Source organism: Cephus cinctus, unplaced genomic scaffold (genome assembly GCF_000341935.2).
Source record: "Cephus cinctus unplaced genomic scaffold, Ccin1 Ccin1_scaffold3202, whole genome shotgun sequence".
NCBI lineage: Eukaryota > Metazoa > Arthropoda > Insecta > Hymenoptera > Cephidae > Cephus > Cephus cinctus.
The window spans coordinates 298-20,632 of NW_014334501.1; the positions used below are offsets into that span (position 1 = coordinate 298).

A 20,335-nucleotide genomic window follows, 5' to 3' on the forward strand; every position below is an offset into this window, starting at 1 on the left:
CTACTTGAATTAATATGCTCGACCCGACCAAGGAAATAGGAAAAGTAAGACAAGCACAATGTAAAGAGGGAGAGAATAGAGTGAAACGAGAAGTTATGAAGGAAGATAAAATTTAAGAATTCAAAAAATAGAAAATTAATGATTGTGGGGTATAAAAGTAGAGAAGAAATAAGGAAAGAGATACATCAGAAAGTAAAGAATGAAATATAAATAAATAAGGAAGTAAAGAAGAAATAAATATAGAAATAGAGGAAAGTTGGAAATTGATAAGAGAGGTAATTCCAAGAGACCAGTATAGGAGACCGGCTCGAGGAAGAATGAACGCTGCGCTCCGAGTCCGGGCACTGCCTCGAGCGCTCCCCCCACCATCCGCCTGTTCCCACTCTCCGAGTCCTCCGCGACGAATTTGCGCGCATACAAATAATATTTTCCTTTATTGAATTAATTAATTATTTTAATGTTCAAAACACCTAATTTATTAATATTTCAAGTTGATTGTAATTTATTTGCGATATTGTACAATTTCAATTCATTTTTTATCTACTCCGTAGATTCTGCGAGATTTGTATGTAGTCTCAATTTTATATTTTGAATAAATTTTGAAAGTAAATCAAGATCCAATGATATTTAGTAAAAATTGAGGTGCTACACGGGTGTTAGGTTGACACTGCATTTTCTTAAAAGTATCCTAAAAATGTGTCAATAATAGGCTTTTTCAATAGTTCTTGAGAAGTTCTATAGTTCCTGGTCTCGTTCTAAGGGTTGCTTTGGGAACCAGCGGTGAGTAGCGGAGAACCTCTGCCCGCCAAGTTACGCGTTCATGTTCACGTTTAGCTCGGCTACGACGGGATTCGCATTGTCGACAGAGATGATGATCATAAAATCCTACTTCCAGACTCGCTGCTACGATTTAGCGCAGTGATTTTGGTATCCCCTATAATCGTAGCGTTATGCATCTCCCTATTCATCTCTGTACGGTAATCACAGTTTCTATGGTTTCTACTCTCTATGAAAATGGCAGACTGCAGCGCTCTTTTACAACGGCGGATACTTCGAACGTAATTTTCTTTACCGGCGGAACACTTGTTACACCGACGAAGAAATAATGGAAAACCATTGATTTATACGATCTTCATCTACCACTCCGATACCTTAATTTCTTTATTACTCAACAAAACAATGTACCATAAGTTTGTTGCTGGCTTTTTTCAATTACACTTTAGCTGATTCGTCGGTTATTTCGTACCGTGTCCTGTTCTTAACTCCATTTGACTGCGAATATATAGACAGAGCGTCTTAAGCCCACTTTACACGAGACCAACATTGCAACTAATATCTCCCAGATGTCATTTGGATATTCTACAAAATTTTTTCCGCTATTTTACACAGTGCAAGTGGTTCACTTATGATCTTCTTCACTGTTTTATCATAAAATAGAAAATTCGTCATACTTATCATGGTTCATCGCAGCTGCTGTCTCGTTACCATCTATCGATATGCATGCACCTTGGAGCTTTTTGAATTTTTGGAGCTATGCATTTTTTTAGAGCAATGTCACTTGAGTGATACCTAATAAACAGAAAGTGTTACAAGCTAGTTCTAATCGGGTCAATTGTTATAATCTCCATAGGGAAGAGCTTTCTCTTAAAAAATGAGGGTACTCATTACCCGCATATTATATTATTCTCGGAGAAGTTAAATTTCACTACAGTTCAGCTCGACACTTCTTAGAGCAACCATGTTTCTCTTAATAAGCGTGTTTCTGTTTGTCGACTGTCTTTTGGAAGCTGGTAAGACACGTGATCTATAATTTACATATTAATTTTAAGTATCGTGAATCCCTAAAAATCTCTAACGATTTGTTTTCAGGATCCCAAAGCGTTACGAAAAATTCAAAAATCTTGCATGAATCTCTTCCTCTTCCTCACAATTATATTTCCGCAACGTTGACTCCTCAATATAAGATTCCTATATTTCTGGAAAAAAGTGAAATTGGAAAATCCAAGACTGCTGTGGCAAATTTCAACGATAAGGACTCAAAACGTCAGCCAAAATTCCTAGAAAAATTGGCCCTGCTAGCCGGACTTAATGTACTCGCAACTGCACCTTCTGCGAATATAAATACATTTACAAAAATACCAAGAGGTCAATTTTTCTTGAATTTTGGCCATTCTGGATGGACACCATATTTCTCAGCGTATTACGAACCTTATTCGTTTATTCCTTATTCATATCCTTCGGCGTATCCCTCATTTCCTTGGCATCCCTTTCTGGAACCATCTAAAGTTCAGTCAATCGCCCAGCTGCCGCTTCAGAATCCAATCACACCTCCAAATTATAATTTACTTCCTGATAAGAAGCCAACTGACCAGGAGACCTCCGAGGAGACTTACATAGCGGAGAACAAAATGTTGAATAAGAAAAAGATGGAGAATCAGGAACGTGTGGAAGGAATGGAAGCAGAGTTGCGAATGAAATCTGCCACGAGTGAAGAAATGAACATTAAAAAAGAAGAAACGGAAGACGTAATTCTCAAAACGGAAGCTACAGTCGTCAACGAAGAAGCCAGAGCTGGAAATATAATCAACACGACGACACAAAAACCTGTAACAATAGGATTAAGTACAACCACACAAATGGTTCAAAATAATCCTGGAATGAATGTTCCTCAAGTGAATACCAACCAAACAAATACAAATTCAACGACAATGACCAACACTACTGACATGCAAAATAAGACTGAAGATTCTGGATTCCCCGGATACTACGGTGGCACTCCTCAAGAAATCGGGAATATTGGTTTAACTACTGACACATCATTACCCGGCTATCACGGATACAGTGGAATTAATTATAATCTCCCTTTTGATAGACCAGCCAATTTCAATCCTTACGACAGATACGAAATTTATTCGAATCCTCCGTCAAATACATTTTCACCAGGTGAACAGGCGCCAGAATATTTAAATGCCATTGATTTTAATCGATATACTTATGCTCCAGATAATCCATCAGTTTTTAATGGTTTTCGACCTATAATTTAATCTTAGTACTTTGTAATCGTATTCTACTTCTGTTTACACTTATTAATTTCAATATTTTCTAACTAGACTATACTGATATTATTTACGTCCCGATGCTTTGAATAGCATTCTGCTCTTTAAAGATTTTTCGGCACTCGAGCGAGCCGGTTTCGAGTTTCGACAACGAACCGTTCACAATGGTGCCATGTATGCGCGTGAGAATGCTGCTTAACATTTGTATAATCCTATTTTAACGTTTTATTCGCTATCGATACAGACACTTTGGATTTGGTACTGTTCAGATTGCGAATCAAGAGAAATAAAATTTCTGTATTAAACCCGTATGAAAACTTTGTCTTCACTTTTATTATTGTAGAAATGTAAATATAAAAGATTGCTATAGTGTCAATGACTTTGAAAACTATTTAATTTATAAACCGTGAGCAATTACTGTCCATTAGTCTCGTATAAGTAGCGGTGGAAACAGTATCGGTGATTTGTGAATAATTTGTCGGACTAAAATGGGATCGACAAGAATATTATATTTCCTCTCCATTGTTTTCTTCCAAGTTTCTGGCTTTCCGTGTAAAAGGAAAGGTAATGCTCGAACATATTACTTTGTATCAGGATCCACAGTGGGCGTGTATACCTGCAATGAAAATATTACAATAACGATAATTTTACTGTTTCAGAAAATATTTTTAAAAACTACAATATTTATCATACAAACGATCTTCTGCACAGGCCAGATCTATCGATGCAGCAACCTGGTCAGCTGTTATCTCGATTGCTACATCAACCAGGATTTTATCGAACTAATCACATACTGAATTCGTATGACGGCTCGAATCAAATTTATCAAAATTCAGTTAACAGAATCAACGATTTTGATCGCACAATCATAGCAACCGCCAGTGGAATAGGAAACGGCGATTCGTGGAATTTGCTAAATAAAAAAACATTTCTTTTAGGCATGAATGACAGATTTCATAATTTACTACATAAAAGTACTTTTCCTGTCGATCATTATCATCCGTTCGGTTGGCACAGCAGGTATCACGGTATCCCTTACGATACTCGTAACGAAGATCACATCGTTGTGAAGAAGCCAGCAGTGTTTTCTCAGGTGATTCCGACAGTGCTGAAAAAGGAAGATAGCAAAGTGAGTGACGTGGTGGAAGTAGGATCTAAGTACGACGGTGTAACAGAGAAAATTGACAAAACTACTACGGACGCAAAATTTCAACTTTTAAATATGTCACTCGAGCCCGCCACAAATATTCCAATTACAGAAGATATTCCAGAAACTTCAAATGCTAACGAGTCAATTACCGAAGAGCCGCAAACGTATTCAACGAACGATACGATGACGTCACTGAATCCAGCCGTTACGAATTTGCCCGACACTGACGTATCGGAATTTTCGGATACAACTTTTAATATATTATCGACAGAAATGATAACAACGACTGAGGACCTCGTTACAGAGAACGTGAACTCGTGTTTGTCAAAAATAATTTGCACATTGAGGACTCTTTTCGATGAGAATTTCGAAGCGACAAAACCGACTGTCATTATGGACAGTCATCCGGAAATAAGCACGCAACGTATCACAACCGATTGCACAACGGCAACATCAATGATAGACAGCTCAGATAATATTTCTATTCAAGGGGAATTTGAGAAAAGCGAAACAACACACTTTGCACCTGATGATTTTGTCGCTGATGAATCGTCTGGGTTAGTTATGCTGCTTACAACGGCCCAATATATTCCCGAGGCAACAACGACGACAGCGCCAACTGCTGTTCACGTCGCCGAAGTTATTGACAGTCTGTCCACTCTGTCAGGGACTTTATCTGTCGTTGATACACATTCGGAATCAACGCCACACGTCAGTACAATTAACATAGAAGAAGTAGCCACTGAAATGTCATCTATTATTGATTTAAATATCGCTACTGAAGTCTCAAACACAGAAACAACAATGGGAATATTAATAGCGACGGATTTGATATCAGACGTAAGTAGCACTGTATTGCTTGACGACAACTATGAACTGACTACAGCAAACGGTCCAACAGAACCATATGCCGATGAGAATTATCTCATTCAGCTAATTCCTCAGGTGATTAAGGGACTTAAAAATGATTTTATTTCTGCCAATGACAAAAAGACTTTAAGTAAACTTTATAGAAAGTTGTGGCCTTATCTTATTGAGGAATCCAAGAGGAAGGACGACGAGCCTATGAACGAACTGTTGGCTAGCTTTCTTCAAAGTGCTGGCTTAGTGGGACAGGAGGAAAACAAAAATTGGAGAGTCAAGAGAGAAAATAGTTTGAATTTTTTTCAAGATACTAAAAGTTCTGATCATACAAAGATTGCCAACAATCCGATTGTCCTGGAGGATGTATCGAAATCAATAGAAAATTATGGATCAATAGAATTACCTAATGTCGAAGATTTCTTCGATGATAACAGTCATTATTTCCAATTTGATGATGACCACGAGGACGAGGATATCCAGAAAGATGATAAAGACAATGACCATCGATACTATGACCTTTTCAATGACCATGATGTATTTATTGAAAAGCCATATCTATCGATTTTCAAAGACGACGATGGAATCGATTTATTGGAATCGCTATAAATAACATCTGATTTCGAATGACTACTAGGATTACATTTAGTTTTAAAATATTGAATAGTCAAGTAAAATGAAAATGACTAATGTTAGAATTTTAATGAAATAAGAAATTATTGAAAATAGAAAATGGTGCGGAAACTCGACGAAGCGCAAACGAGGTCAGAGTCGGAGTTTCAAAATTTGCTCTCCGATATTCACTCCGCCCACGAATAATAAGTTTAGCCATCGCTATAAATAAGAAAAAATATTAGCCAAGAGAAAAACAAAAATCTGAAAATAAAAATTTTCCTAAAATGTCACCGTCAGACCGTGAGAGAAAACTTGAATTCGCGTACAGTGACGCGTGGCCCGATGTTCTTTAATGCTCATCTCGAAATAGACGGTTCCTCTTGCTCTTTTTTTTTATTCGCCACATCGCGCTCGGTATTCCTCATTACTTTTTTATTCAGTCTCACCAAACGCCCATACCTACTGTAAATATTGTTATTCGTACGAAACTTTTATTGGATCTTAACGTTACATAGAAACGACCTCATTGTACCCATATATTAGACACAGTCATTGACTAGAATAAGAAAACGATTTTCTCACTGTTCATTTAAAAATTGTATATTAATAGAAAAAAAAAGAATTAATCACATCCGTTATCGTACGAAAATATTCCGCTTATATACAGTACATAAATAAATGATAAATTTTTAAAATCATCCATTTATACCGAATCTACCTTAATTATAATCCCACTTTCAATCGTTCCGCAATTCCTCCGCAATTGTGTAGACAAAAACATAAACTGGCTAATAAATATATTACACAGCTGACGCATTTGATGATGACGATCGAATAATTATTTCAGACAGGATATGTCCCGTCTAATCAAACTACTGAACCACGCACGAACCTCCCAAGTGGAAGATCCTCATGTTACAACGTATGTCACCAGGTATATTTGTACAAATGTCTTAAGATTGCACAGATGCTATTACCAACCTTACGCAATTCCTGATATCACTCGAATACACGTAGTCGAAACGCGAAATTCTTGAACGCACGATAACATTAATTTCGTGAGATTCCGTCTATAATATTTTTCCTCGTACTTTTAATTAACCCTCGGTACAGTCGTTGAGCCTCGTGTTTTCTTTTTTATGAATCTTTAAGATAGCCCGATAAATTTGTCAACGTGATCGCGCAATATCAGAAATAAACCACACGCTCCCTTTCTAATGATCCACCTCCCGTTGACTTTCCGTTCGATCCTCCGAGCCAATCGAACGGCGAGCCGGTTCCAAGAGAATTGGGATGACAGTATTTTCGCATAGTTCATCCGGGCGCAGCTCGGCTATTTCGAGAAGGCCGTGCTGCTGGTATTGTGTCTCTAGGCACCAAATACATTTTCAAGGATCCCAGAGCTGATCTACTCATCCAGGAAGAAGGTCCTGTTCCTCCCTACTGCTCGGTTTGCTTCTTCTGGACCGTACCACTTTTTTCCTCAAGGACTATTACGAGATCCTTTCCCTCCGCGGACACTACAGCTGGTCCAACTGGTTTCCTGCGAATCTTCTCTCCTGCTTCCGATCGCCTTCGTCTCACCTGTGGATGGAACCCTTGTGATGTATACCTAGTAGACGTAGTAGCACACGCAGTATATATATATATATATATACACACCACTAGCCAGGGACAGACTGCGGGTAGCGTGCAGGATTATACGTGCTGTAGCACAAGAGGAAACGATCGACTTCCTATACGGAAGTTGTTGGTTTTTTTTTTTCCGAGATGATAATATCGAGGTGCCATACCGTAACGACCATCCCGTTTTACACTTGGAAGACACGTTTTGCGTAATTTTCAAGAAAACATTGACAGAGTAGCTGTTCAAGGAGACGCGTCAAAATACGCGAATTTATCGGTTGGATCGAACACGAAGTTCGGACTACCCATGAAGTTCCAGATCCGACAGTCTGATTAGGACGTGTCCCTTTAAATCTAAATATACTGAGATGTCGAGGTTGAACGCCCTAGGATTTCCGGTCCTCAGCATGCACTTCGCTCTTTTTATTTTCGTGCGAGTACTTACCGTTCCTGTCTTCTCTCTTGTTTTCTTTTCTTTTTTTTTTTCGTTCTCTTCGCGTCTCTCTCTCTCTCTCTTTCCCTTTCATCCCTGGCTCACCCGAAATCTAATAGCCCTATAGCCTCTAGGACTCTCGAGCGCAGGACTATTTCCTGTGAGTTCACGCCGTTCAAGCCGGATGAGAAACCGCAAATGCAAAACCCGAATGCGGTGGGAAAGACTAGTGGGGGTCAGTGGCGCGATCGAGCAGGGCTGGTGAGCATCGTGTGTCTTTCTGTATGACGTGTGGGAAAAACATTGGTGATACGAATTGAAATTGCTTGGAATCGAAATGCAGGAAACAAGTCTCGAATCTAAACGGTGGATATTTAACCAACAGGTACTGGCTACGTTTCCTATAGGCTTCTTTCTTTCAGCAACAGCCGGTTAATATTTGGAGGGGGACCCAAGGGGACTCGTAGGACACCCTGGGCCAGCAGCTCATTACCTATGCAACGACGTCGCAACGTTCGAAAACGTAGAGTTGCACTGGCGGGTGCACGTGCACGTGTACCACGGGGTAAATACACGACGGCCTGGTAAGGACCGTTCTCGTATGGGGGACAGAGAGACAGCTGTGGGGCAGCTGGCAGCGCGTGCCACGAACCTATGGGGTCTCCTTCGAGCGTCGATGATATCCTATACCCTGTGGCCTGTAACTTTCGATCCTCCGGTTTACTTGCAATTCGAAGTTCTGAGGAAAGTCTACGAATTTGTATGAAAATTCTAGAAGAGAAAATTATGAATCCAATTAAAAGAATCTCATTCTATAAGATATAGTTTTTAATATTTTCATGGGGAATTTTTTAAATATATAATTATCGGTTCTATGCTTGATTCGATGTGACCGATATTTCTTTGATTTATGGAAAAGTACGTAGATGCCTTTATTTTTTTTCTTTCTATTTTTCGCCCTTTTCAGTCTGACGTATAGGGAGCGTTTCTGTTATCCCTTTTGAAAAAAAAGGAAGATAACAAAAGCCCCACTCGTTCTGGTATGATTTTGGGGTGTGCCCGAGGAAGGAGAACATCTGTCGTCGAGTTGAACAATAATTCGAACAGCTGATACCTCGTGCGACCACCTCGGCATCTACTGGGCTCTCTATTGGTTCTTTATAAACGTCCAAATCATTCGAATGACTCTCCGTGTAGTCACGAGACGGTCGAAATATAGGCTGGAGAGAATTGGAAATCGCAATGTGACGATTCGCCCTAACGAGCTGACAAGAAATGGCACGAAGCCTCAAATAAAGTGGGTGACGATCCACTTTTAAGTTCCCGTCGGCTCGTAACTCGTGAAATCATTAAGTTATAATTAGGCATTATTTCGAGAGGACCCTAAAGACCTCGCGGTATCTTTTTTTCTTATACTCCTCGACTCTTTACACCCGAAGATTCAAGGTGCGACGTACAATACGTGGGATTTAATAATGTTCCGATTAATCGAAATTATGCAATCTCTTCTCAAGTGGTACTTGACCTTAGGAGGATCCATAGATATTTTCGACGGTCTTGCTTTTACGCAAGGTCGAGTATCTTTTTAAGCATTTCATACGATTTATTAGGTTGTTTCCATAGAACGTGAACGAACTTGTTACCGCGACGTCCAGGCGTCAATTTTCAAAACTAAATTACCTATCGCACAAAAGTATCTTGGCGATAAAATATTTTATCAAAATGTATAAAAATACGACCTTAATGTAATTGTTGCAAGTGTCCCAAGTATTTAGGAAAGAGTATTGCCTGTAAACGTTTACTTTCGGTAAAGAACATATGTATATAGTCCATACGCGTGAAATATACTCATAGATACACTGTATTCATAACCGTATTAATCAGACGACTGCTGTTTATTCGTGGATTCATCCAACTTACCGCGTTCTACTCTTGAATATCCAAAGCACAAAACTAATTCGGGTAACGTTGAAGGAAAAGAATCAACAGCAGGGAAGTTCCTGTTCCAATCCCGCTGGCAACATTCATGCCAAAGTTCCCTTTTCAATGCAGTTTTCTGCAGTCCCCTTCTAACAGATCTCGTGGGTAGTGCAAGGCAGCCTATAGCGCGAGAAGCTTTGAGCACGGTAGATAGACAGAGAGATATTGCGATTGGCAGAGAGCGGAAGAGAGAGGGCAAACATGGCACTACGTAGAATGACGGGGTAGAAGACGCTAGAGAATCAAGGGGAAGCGGCAAGGCAACGGCGCATGCGCAGCAAGCAACGAACCAGAGCCCAGAGCGGTTGTCTCAAAACTGGAACGACACTCGCACGTGGATCTCCGTCTGTGCCGGATCTGCGCGTAGAAACACGTTCCTGTATTTTCTTCGCAATTTACGTCGCACGTCCCGTTTCGTTTTGTGACGCGAGTGTTGAGATATCTTTTTTAAAATTTTCTCAACGAGCAGTCAGTTTCGATTTTTGTCCCGCCAGAGATTCTAGATTGTTCCTACGATTACGTAATATTATTGAGAATTTATCGTGACAATTGTTTTTGTGCTCTGGAAGGACAATCTTATTGGTAAATTTATAACGGTGTTGTTTTATAAGATCGTATATATTTCTACACGCCAAATACGTTTCTTGTGTCTTGGATTATTTGCATCTTCGGGAATATAGCTTTTAGCGACGTTCCTACGAAACAGGTGAGTGTTGCTTTATTCGGTAATCAGTGGGATTTTCGTGTATGGATTATTTATGTGAATTATGTTTTGGATTGGTTTTATATTTGGATTGGTCTTTTTTTGGTTTGGCTGACGTGAGACTCGTATACGCACCATATTTCTCCTAGATATTCATTCGGAATTGTTTGCCATTTATACTATGAAAAGATTTTTTTACCTCTCAAGAACTTTCAACACTCAATATTTAAGAAACTTTTAATATTCGTAATATTTTATACGGCAATCCACAGCAGGCAGTTGATAGGTAACAAATTTTTCGAAGCTTGATTGCACAAACTTACCATTTTGTTGGTTCGCTACGTTAGACTACTAATACGATAGGAATCCGAAGAATTTATCTGTAAATTGAAAACTGATGCTTTCGCAGAAGCATCCTTCGTCTAGTTGAAACTTGCTAATCGATCAATCACTCAGCAATCGTCTACAAGCCAGTAGAGTGAAGAAGTACGATTCAAGTTCGCTATATATTTAACCACGAGAGAAACGACAAGGTTCTGTAGAAGATCCGTTACATGGGAATCTGAAGAATAACGAAAATTGACACGAATAAAAATATTTCCCTTGTGGGATTCAATGAAGAATCAGTGGAAATCCCGCAACAAAGAGAAGCCGGCGCTACGACGACGGGCACGTGTTCCCTGTGGCCGGTGTTTATTAATAACTCTGCAGTTTAAGCAGCGAGTTTCTTCGGGCACGACTAAACCCTCTAGAAATGCAATCTCACAGAAATCCATGGAATAATAGAGAAATTATTTAGAGCGTCGAGCGAAGAAGGCGCCTTGACCCGCAAAGTTTACAAGATCCAGTGGTCCATGCCCTCTGCGTTAGCGTTGACTATCTTTCTCGTTCTCTGATTGGCGGTTGGTTGGTGATGGCAATGCGCCATCACGGAAACAGGAGCTTCTCTGGAATAGCAACGGACTACCAGCAACAGCAGCAGCAGCAACGAGCGAAAGCCAAGCAACAAGAAGCAGCCGATCCTAATTTTCAGGAAAGTGGTCCTCTTCTCTCCGTCTCCTCACCTCCTGGGTCTCCACCCTTCTTTTCCTCTCTATCCTCTCTCGTTTTTCGACTCTTCTCTTCCTTTCTCTTTGCCCAGATCTTCTGTCTTCTCTAGCGAGAGAATTCTCGGGCCAAAATAAACAAGAACTGCCTCGTGGAGATGCTCATGTGATTCGCTCCATCAACACTTCACAATTGTGATCATCGACCAATTACCTCTTCTTGCTTAGTTTCTTAAACGAGCCTTCTAAATTTTATTAAATTTGCAAAAAATTAATAGACCAGCAACTTTATCCAATTTTGCTAGTGCGATTCGTCGGAATCTATTACATCCTGTACCAGAATTGCCAATTGTGAATTCTCTATCATGCGTGTTTCTCCAAATCTAATAAAAATTTGAATAAACCTAAAAGGGTTAGTCGTCCCCTTCGCTAACGAAAAAAAATGTACACGTGCTCAAGTTTCCGGTTGCGTTTCCACCCCTCGAACGGGACGACCCTCAAAGAGAAAGAGAAAACAGTGGGGTGTTGTGGGTGAGCAATTTTTTTTCTTTCTGAATAACGCTGGTCCCCTGTACTTCCCTTGCGCAAGCACCCTCCCGCAGTCCGACCACCTTTTTATCACCAGTGCCATCCGTACGGCCCTATTCTAAGTTTCCAGAAGCCGTCGTTGTCGCGTCGTGCCGTCATGGCGTCGGTACGTTGCATTCAGACTGGAAATTCAGCCGGACTCTTTATTCTGCAAAGCACAGTACATACTGCCAACTAGTGAGAGTACAGCAGCGCGCATACAATATGATTATACAGTGTGCACCGGTTCTGCAGCTGCCGTTTGGGGATTGAGCTGGAACGAAGCTCTAGAGGGTTTATGCCGGAGGGTGGAGGGAATGAGAGAGAGAGAGAGAGAGAGGGGGGGGGACCCATTGGGCCTTACGGTCCCCTCTATATATCCATCGCCACTAGCGCACAATGACCGGGCCCTTTGCCTAGGTATGGAGCAACGGTACCTTTCTTTCACTCGGCCGAATACATTTGTGTCTCGCTAAAAACGTCACCCCTGTACCTGGCCACGCAGGAGGAGCTGCAGCAAGTTTTTGGGCCCCAAGGCCCCGTACGAGCTTACTACGAGAACCTGAATAGAGATCATAGGCTGCCACAGCCTTTACGGTTTTTTTTTTCTTCTTCTCTGGATAGTATTGAGCTTCGCTAGATTTATTATCTAGTTCTTTTTTCTGGCCCCTGTACTTTTGTTCCTTCTGACTCGTGACGTGTGTGGAATGGCAGCTGCTCGGTGGATCCGAGAGACTTTGATCGTTAAGATACTTGATCTATGGTTGGGGAAACGGAAACAAAGTTTAGGACTGGTGGGTAACATAGAACGTGGCTGATAATTTTAATTATTAAAGAGATTTGAGAAGAAGTTCTTTTACGCTGCGATGCAGGGCAATGTTTGATCTGCCATGGTTATCTAGTTGATGACTAGTTGTATGATCATTAAATCGATGGTAATTAACTTATTTATATTTATTCTGCTTCCTCCATGTTAGATCATCAATTTCGAGCAACGTTGGCTCTTAACGCATTCCATTAGGTGTATATGCCCCCTCCCGATGATGAGAAGCTCGTTACTCTTTTTCCAGCAGCTGGTTGGTCAGTTATTTTTTCGAGCAGCCAAGTTTGTTTGGCTTTAGTTTCTATTACCTTGAGAAAAAAAATATTGTACGTACGATAACGTTCTCGAGCCCTGGGTGGCGTTCTCGAAAAGGTCGTGCGGCATAATTGATAGCGTTCGTATCATTAAGGGGTCCGGTCAATTCGCCCGGTGCTTATCACACGAAGTAATGTTTTAGTAAAGAACCGGCAGCTGTTGAAATGTTTTATCAAAATTGAATAATCAATTTATTAAAAATTGGCATCGATCCTGTTTTCCTGTTACAGAAAGCATTCCACTTCTAAATGCTCCAGAGTCTGTGATATATAAAGTAACACTTAAGCGTAACGAAAAAAAAAAGGCGGAAGCGACAGACGCGTAGCGGCAATTTTTTTATTACGTCGTGTCACTCAAATCATCCAAAATTTGGAATATGCTGATGCCAGGAGCGGCAGGTTTGGGCGCTGTCGGTACGGTGGGGACCGTCGGGGCGCCAGGACCGGACGAGCTGGTCTCGGGTCTGGGCGCCTTGGCGGGTGCCACTCCGCAGCAGAAGGACACCACCTGGACAAAACTGTTCGTCGGTGGACTGCCTTATCACACGACTGATAAGAGTCTCAGGGAACACTTCAATGTCTACGGGGACATCGAGGAGGCGGTTGTCATCACCGACAGACAGACCGGAAAGAGCAGGGGTTATGGATTCGTGAGTAAAAATTATTTTTATACAATTTTCAAAAATTAATAATTTTTTAAATAATTTTTTCATTTCCAAAACATTACGAAAATGTTTTTGGAAATTCTGTTTTTTTTCCATTAAAACGTTATCCCGTTTGCTTCTTATACTTCGTAACTCTAGTGTAACTATCAACAACGTGGATAACCTGTTCTCCTGATAAAAGCATCGTTTATCCTGATAACAGTAATCGGTGCTTAAACACGATTTCATATCCGGAAGGCACGTTTCGGCCTTCCGTTCGCGATAGGCAATCCTTGCCTTTCCGTGTGACTCTGGATCACACACATGCCTGATACTGGTACCGGTTTGACAACATGTAAAAGAATAGCCGGAATATGTATTATTACCAGTATCCATAAAGAATTTCTCAACGAATTATACAAAGTGATTGAATTATCGAGGCGTCCAGTCGGGTTAGTCAATACTAATCGCGAGTCGATGCAGTTAGCGAGAGGAGTGCGCCTTGGGCGACTTCCTTTGAATAATTCATAGAGAAATCAATCAGATCGATTTTGCACGCAGGTGATCATGGGAGACAGACCGGCCGCCGAGAGGGCATGCAAAGACCCGAATCCCATCATCGACGGCCGTAAGGCTAACGTTAACCTGGCGATTCTTGGCGCAAAACCCAGGGGCAATCTGCAAGCGAGTAAGTCACCAACAATTATCCATTCGATATATTAATTATTGCATAAAAACTTTTACAAGTACACAATATAATATTTGCATATCACGTAGATCCACCGTATCATTGTTCGGACGAGACTATACTACACGTAGAGTAAATAGCATAATTGCCATTGCCGAGCCAGAATCTCCTCTTGCACTAAATTCTTTCGTGTTTCCTGAGCTCCTCCGAGCGATCGAGACGGTATCGATAATCCAATGAATAAATGTCATTCACATATTTCCATCGTTTTCCCGTGCACGCGTGATTCCTTCGAATGGCCCCACGGGACGTGCCCGGGGCTTTATCGGGAGTCACGAAATTCACTCGGAGCTGCGTGGGCCGAATCGATTTATTCGGCGTTTATGAATTCTTCATAAGAATCCGTATAAAGGACACGCAGCGGGAACGCGTGCAAATGCGCGATAGCAGACGTATCTTGGAGGGTAAACAATATTTCCACGATGTTGTATATCAGAGAAATACAAGGCTGCAAACAGATGCCTACCTCCTGTGCTTCAAACTTTTTCCCGACCCTCAGGCAGTCCGAGCTGTTTGCTCTACCGACTGTTCGAAGGGATTTCTACCACGTGTCGCGCGCAATGTCAAAGCTGGGGTCGTTCCTGACGTACGCGGTCGCAACAATGAAAATTATTCGTCATTTATTTATCCTGCAGTTGGTAGCACTAAAGAAAATGGACTTTTTCGCGTTTCGAGCTTTTTACTTGTTGGCCCATTACGACATCGGTCGATCGATCCTAGAATTGTAGCCAAGTGGTCAGGGGTTCAATATTACCTCATCCTTGCCTAAATTCGATACTCACTGGGCATCGTTCACCCCGTTCCCCGTTCCCCGTTCCCCGTTCCCCGTTCCCCGTTCCCTTTGACACTTGCTATTTCTCTCCCTTCTCCTTTCATACCCACATGCGTTTCTCTCTGTGCTCATACTTGCTATATATGTATATACCACACTTGCCTCCTCACTACGTAGTTACTCGCTTTCGGTGTTTTTATCCCTTCCTCCCCTCGGTACCTAATGACACCCTCGGTGCCGATCGATCGACGTACAGTCGCATGCATTATCCACAGGGGAACGCGCGACGCACGTCATTGTAACGTGCGTCGAATATCGGCCTTTCTTGTCGCGAGCGACAAAAAGATACATTTTCTCTCTTGCTTTAGGACCTAATGGCCGATTTCACGTCCGTCCGCTGCTTCATACGCGTCCTGTCGTACGGACGCGTGTGAACGCACCCAAACGCCGTTTGTACGCTTGGCACTAGCCAACACGTGTCCCATGAAAGCAGCACAGAGCCACTCGTCAACCCCTGCTTTTCTCTGCGCAGCCTCCCTTATGCTCCGTTCACATTAACTGCTGGCGATTCGGTGCAGCCGATTCGAAGAGCCGAAGTACGCGTGACTCACTCGCTTTAGCGATTCTCGTCGCTAACTCGGCTTGCAGCCAACATAGCTTGGCTCTCGTTGTCGTCGCTGGCTTCTAAATTTGCCCTAAGCTGCGTCGCTCGCATTGGGACGCTTGTCGCTCTTCTCGAAGATCTCATCTCGCTGTCCGGAGGGATCGAGTTGCTTGCGAAGCTGGGCTGCTACCCTTATCACTTTCCGTTTATGTCCCGTGACGTCACGCGTCCTGTACTTGCCTGGAAATTATTGCTTTTCCTTTTTTTCATTCGCAATCTTCAAAATCAAGGCTGTCCCGTCATTCTAAAGCCCGATGCATATAGGGGATTTTTCCGTGAGTCACGTTTCGCCAGATTCGTGCGACGTTCGACAAAAAGTTCATGTAAACGTGACTGGCTGTCCGGAGCCGCGATTTTATAGGTACCAACTGCCCTCACGACACGCATTACACTTTGCGCCAATGGCGGATCGCATCGCGATGCACAGACGATGCACCTTTTGCCTCTAACTTTTTTACTTGCTTTGTCTTCCTTGTTTTACGTACGTGCTGTACCTGTCTCGTTGTCGCAGTCCTGCTCGTGTATCGTTCACGGCTGAGGGTAATAAGTGCGAATGGAAAAGCCCCGGGGTCTTCTGGGTACTTGCTTTATTTTATTGCTGGCTCGTAATGCGATGCCTCGTAATGGATACGAAAGCCTGGTTTTCGGTACGTCGATACGTTTTAATCGGAATTTGTTATCTTTAAGGCGTGCGTGCACGTCGCTGCAAAGGAGAGTCGGAGTTAATTTTTTTTTTTTAAATAATGTCCTATTTAGGTCTCGGACATTTTTGAAATGCTCGAACGAAATTTTGAGTATGAATAAAAAATATTTTTTTTTCTCCCTATTTCAGCTTTCCCCTTCGCTGCTGGTATTCGCGCCGGATATCCCACCGTTCTACCTGGCCAGTATGGGTAAGTGTCCATTTTGACTTTTGGAGAGAGAGTGAGAGAGAGAGAAAGAGAGATCGAGAGAGCGATATTTCATGTAGTTGAAAATTTTTTTCAATTCGAGCTGTACTCGCGTCTTCGTATTGATTACATGGTTTTTTTGCTCCCTTGATCGTCAGAATGTAAATTATCATTGTTGAAAAATCTTATCATGAGATTTCTCATGAGGAATTGTAACGTTCCCGTTATCAGTAGATGTTGATTGATGTCGAGTACATTGAGCCAAATCTTTCTTTTCCTCGGCGAAGACGCGATATACCTGTTGTCGTCAATTTACGGTTTTCGTGATTGTGTTTTGTAAAAAAATGGAAAAAAGTTAATGCCGAGGGAAGGATTGACGGGGAGAGGGAAGTGAAGTTGTTGAAAAAATGAAAAAAAAAGGAAAATATTGGAAAAGAAATGATTTACAAAGAAAAGTCAAAATCTCCACTATTCTTTAGATACGATAAGTAATGCCCCGAAAAATGACGTTTCAGCATCCCGAGAGGCAGTGCCCATCTGCGCGCACTATCCTTACCGGGTCCTCCTTAACACGGCCGAAAATACCGGCGCCCTTATTAAGGATTAGAGAATGACGGACAGAGAGCGAAAAAGAGGCTCTGTGAAAAGATGCATTAAAAAGCAGGCGAATGAGGGAAGGGGATAAAGGGAGCGAATTACAGAGGCGCACACTGAGAGTGGGAGTGGGGGAGAGAGAGGGAGAGGGAGAAAGGGAGAGAGGGAGAGGGAACACGTATATTGAAAAAAACATGAGTACGAATATTATTTATTCCTACAGAATCTTATATTGATGATCAATTTGGTTGTGTTTTTTTTTTTCTTGATGACCATTGATGATGATGATGATGATTGCGGTTGTTGAGAGATTTGGAATTGTTTGTTAGTGTCTTTTTTATCTGTTCTTTTTTTTTTTTTCATTCATCTTCCTTTGAATTATTCACTCTTTTTGTTTCTTTTCTTCTTCTTAATCAACAGTATTAATAAAGTGCCGGTGGCGCGTCCCGTTCGCGGAATGAAGGGGCAAAGTTACTTTTATTTAATTTTTTTTTTTTATTATTAATCCATCGGTCTGATCACACTTTGCGTATTCGTCACATAATTGATCGTGAGAATTTGGATTTTCTTTAATTTTTTTTTTTGTACTTTATTCTGTTTCTATGTACTTTGTTTATTTGCCGAGTGTGTTACGACAGTAGTATATATCTGTTTGTATTTTGGAGTTTTCGTTTTTTTTTCATTTTTTTTTTTTTTTTTTTTTGGCGGTAGAGGGAAGGTAACTTTCCCATAGAGACTTTACTCTACCTTCGGCAAAGTATCTTGTCCGCGAGATGGGAGCTGCTTGCGTCGATATCTTTTTTTTCAGTTTTCTTTTTTTTTTCATTTTTTTTTTTTTTTTTGGTGGCGGAATTCGATCGAATTTTTTGCCGTTAAAATTGCTCTAAGTATCTTCGCGTATCGAAGCATCGTTGTTTATTTTTTTTTCTTTTCGAAATTCCGTAAAATACTTTCTTTTTTCGGACGTAGCTCTCGTCTCGACTCTGATCTCTTGTTCACGCAACTCGCGGATCTTCCTAGGGTCGACCTGGATCGATCGCTCAAAATTTCCCGAAACGAAAAAAGAATCGGTCAAGTCGCTGACGTCACTTGGAAAATTTTGAACCCGTACGAAGGTTGGTTCGTCGTCGCGTATCCAGTAGGTCGTAGGGGCTCGCTTAACCTTAATTAATAACCTTGTGTGTGTGGTGAAGGCTTACACTACACTTGGTGTCGCTATTGGTGTTGTATTTTTGGTGTTGTATATGGTGGTTTCAAATAACATGGTTGTAGCATCTCGACTCCGTTTTCCGAAAAAAGACAAGAGCAAGAAACAGACAGAGGAAGAGGAGGATGGAGAAAGGAACAAAAAAAAAGAAAAGTACAAAAGCCAAAAAAAGAAGACCGCGAGTGACTAGAGAGAAACGCGTCCAAGAATTTCCGAGGATAGAATTGGTGTGAAAATGAAAGAGAAAAGAAGAAAGTGAAAAGTTACTTGCGATCCTTGACCCCAGAAACAGTCCCCGTGGAACTGAACGCTCTTTGCCCGAGAGGGTCGAAAAAACGCGTCTTACCACCACGACACTTTTACCCCCTGGACAGTTTTTCTTATGGCTGCCTACTGGCTCCCAAAGGACCCCATGCAAAGTGGCCTCGTGGCTTCGCGGACGCTATTGGGACTGGCGCACCAGATATATATATATATATACTGTGACGTACATATGAACCCGACAATAGTTGACTCGTTAAGCGCGAGAATTCGCGACGCAGTCATTTTGGCAAAACAAAATGCCATTTGGCCGTGCCAATAAAGTATGGCGGCAGAGGACTTTCCCGTCGACGGACTTCCTACGCATCCTGCACCCGTGATACTCGTTCGCTTCTCCGCGAGGCCCACCGAATACGTTTGCAAAGTCAAATTCAGCGGCGGAACCAAGGTTTATTTGGCACTCGTGAGAATGCGCCTTGTTCCTCTCTCGCCGTACCTACCATAGGAAAAGGGACGGCTGATCGCAGTCGAGGTTGAAATTCAACACCAGCGAGTCTCGTAAATGCTTCAGAGCCGCGCGCGTCTCTAGGTAGAGTCGAGCGTCTGCTTCTTGTATATATTCGCGGTGTCGTAAGCCCTGGGCGACGCTCCGCGTCGCTCGCAGCCATTTTGCCTGGCGTCGGTCCAATCTTTATTTAGATCCACCTGTCCCCCGTGTCAACCTCCCTGCCCCCCGCTCCCCCACCGTCACCCTGTAACGAGTTTCCCTCCTCGTTTCTCGAGCCCGACGAGACTCTTGTCGAGATTTAAGATCGTTTCTTAAGTTCAACTCTATTTCCGCCACGAATACGCACGAGCGGACGCCTTCGCGAAACGACGCCCGCGTCGGCGTCGTCCACCTGTCGGCATCGTTATTCTGATGTAAAAGCGACAGAAATTTACTTGCCAATGTTTCCTTGTTGACTTTGTCAGCGTCATTGGGACACATGCGATTTGATTCAGGTACACTGATTAGGAAGAAATTTCGAAAGAAATTGAATCTTTTTTTTTTTTCAAAACGGCCTTGCGATTAGAATCCCGAAATTCCTTCCAGTTTTATATAAGGGATGTTTCACGCGGATTCTACGTTTCGCGTAAGAAAGCGCTTTCGAACGGTACCACCCCCTAGAGGCTCCCATTGGTCGGTCGAGCTTTTCACGGATTGGTGGATCATCCCATTGGATTATCCGTGATACCACCGTCTACGTCTACGTCGGCGTCGACGTCGGCGCAACCCCCTCGACGACGCCGCTCAAGCTCTCTTCAAGCGTCGCGCTCGGTTTACCTTCCGTAAGCAAACGACATTAGCCGCGTTTCACTCCTGCGTCCCTGAAACGGGGGG

General features: G+C 42.1%; 3 protein-coding genes and 1 long non-coding RNA gene across 10 annotated transcripts in view; 3 read left to right on the forward strand and 1 right to left on the reverse strand.

Annotated features, from left to right (window-relative positions):
* Window positions 1-1,474: 1,474 nt before the first annotated feature.
* LOC107274504 lies at window positions 1,475-3,432 on the forward strand. Its single transcript, XM_015753719.2, has 2 exons — window positions 1,475-1,790; window positions 1,870-3,432. Exons 1-2 carry the CDS (start codon window positions 1,739-1,741, stop codon window positions 3,042-3,044), a joined length of 1,227 nt encoding a protein of 408 aa, XP_015609205.1. The 5' UTR covers window positions 1,475-1,738; the 3' UTR covers window positions 3,045-3,432.
* Window positions 3,370-9,887, reverse strand: LOC112495376. 5 transcript variants are annotated; one of them, XR_003061811.1, is made up of 4 exons: window positions 9,662-9,887; window positions 6,664-7,266; window positions 3,750-4,164; window positions 3,370-3,672 (listed from the first exon to the last, which is right to left on the reverse strand). It is a non-coding gene; the product is annotated as an uncharacterized LOC112495376 (long non-coding RNA). The 5 variants fall into 5 exon arrangements; XR_003061814.1 differs by lacking the exons at window positions 6,664-7,266; window positions 9,662-9,887 and adding an exon at window positions 4,726-4,852 and having other exon boundaries at window positions 3,750-3,969; window positions 4,035-4,164; XR_003061812.1 differs by lacking the exon at window positions 6,664-7,266 and having other exon boundaries at window positions 9,662-9,798.
* Window positions 3,488-6,494, forward strand: LOC107274484. Of its 2 annotated transcripts, XM_025091735.1 has the most exons (3): window positions 3,488-3,620; window positions 3,716-5,046; window positions 5,152-6,494. In XM_025091735.1, exons 1-3 carry the CDS (start codon window positions 3,545-3,547, stop codon window positions 5,674-5,676), a joined length of 1,932 nt encoding a protein of 643 aa, XP_024947503.1. In that variant the 5' UTR covers window positions 3,488-3,544; the 3' UTR covers window positions 5,677-6,494. The 2 variants fall into 2 exon arrangements, with proteins under 2 accessions (XP_024947503.1, XP_015609162.1); XM_015753676.2 differs by having other exon boundaries at window positions 3,716-6,494.
* A 157-nt stretch (window positions 9,888-10,044) lies between the features above and the next one.
* The window catches only part of LOC107274500 (RNA-binding protein 24-A), a 17,043-nt gene continuing 6,752 nt past the window's right edge, over window positions 10,045-20,335 (forward strand). Inside the window, exons 1-4 of one of the 2 annotated variants that reach the window (XM_015753712.2) lie at window positions 10,045-10,427; window positions 13,406-13,824; window positions 14,380-14,506; window positions 16,835-16,895. In XM_015753712.2, the coding sequence (XP_015609198.1) occupies window positions 13,552-13,824; window positions 14,380-14,506; window positions 16,835-16,895 (461 nt within the window). In that variant the 5' untranslated portion in view covers window positions 10,045-10,427; window positions 13,406-13,551. The remainder of the gene's footprint in view (window positions 10,428-13,405; window positions 13,825-14,379; window positions 14,507-16,834; window positions 16,896-20,335) is intronic. The other variant, XM_015753713.2, reaches the window with a different exon arrangement.

What these genes read in the sequence shown, in the direction of transcription:
- LOC107274504 (XM_015753719.2), top strand. Translation starts at nt 1,739, where the DNA reads ATGTTTCTCTTAATAAGCGTGTTTCTGTTTGTCGACTGTCTTTTGGAA. An exon ending in CGACTGTCTTTTGGAAGCTG is followed by an intron (nt 1,791 to 1,869) that starts GTAAGACACGTG and finishes ATTTGTTTTCAG; the next exon opens with GATCCCAAAGCGTTACGAAA.
- LOC107274484 (XM_015753676.2), top strand. Translation starts at nt 3,545, where the DNA reads ATGGGATCGACAAGAATATTATATTTCCTCTCCATTGTTTTCTTCCAA. An exon ending in CTTTCCGTGTAAAAGGAAAG is followed by an intron (nt 3,621 to 3,715) that starts GTAATGCTCGAA and finishes TTACTGTTTCAG; the next exon opens with AAAATATTTTTAAAAACTAC.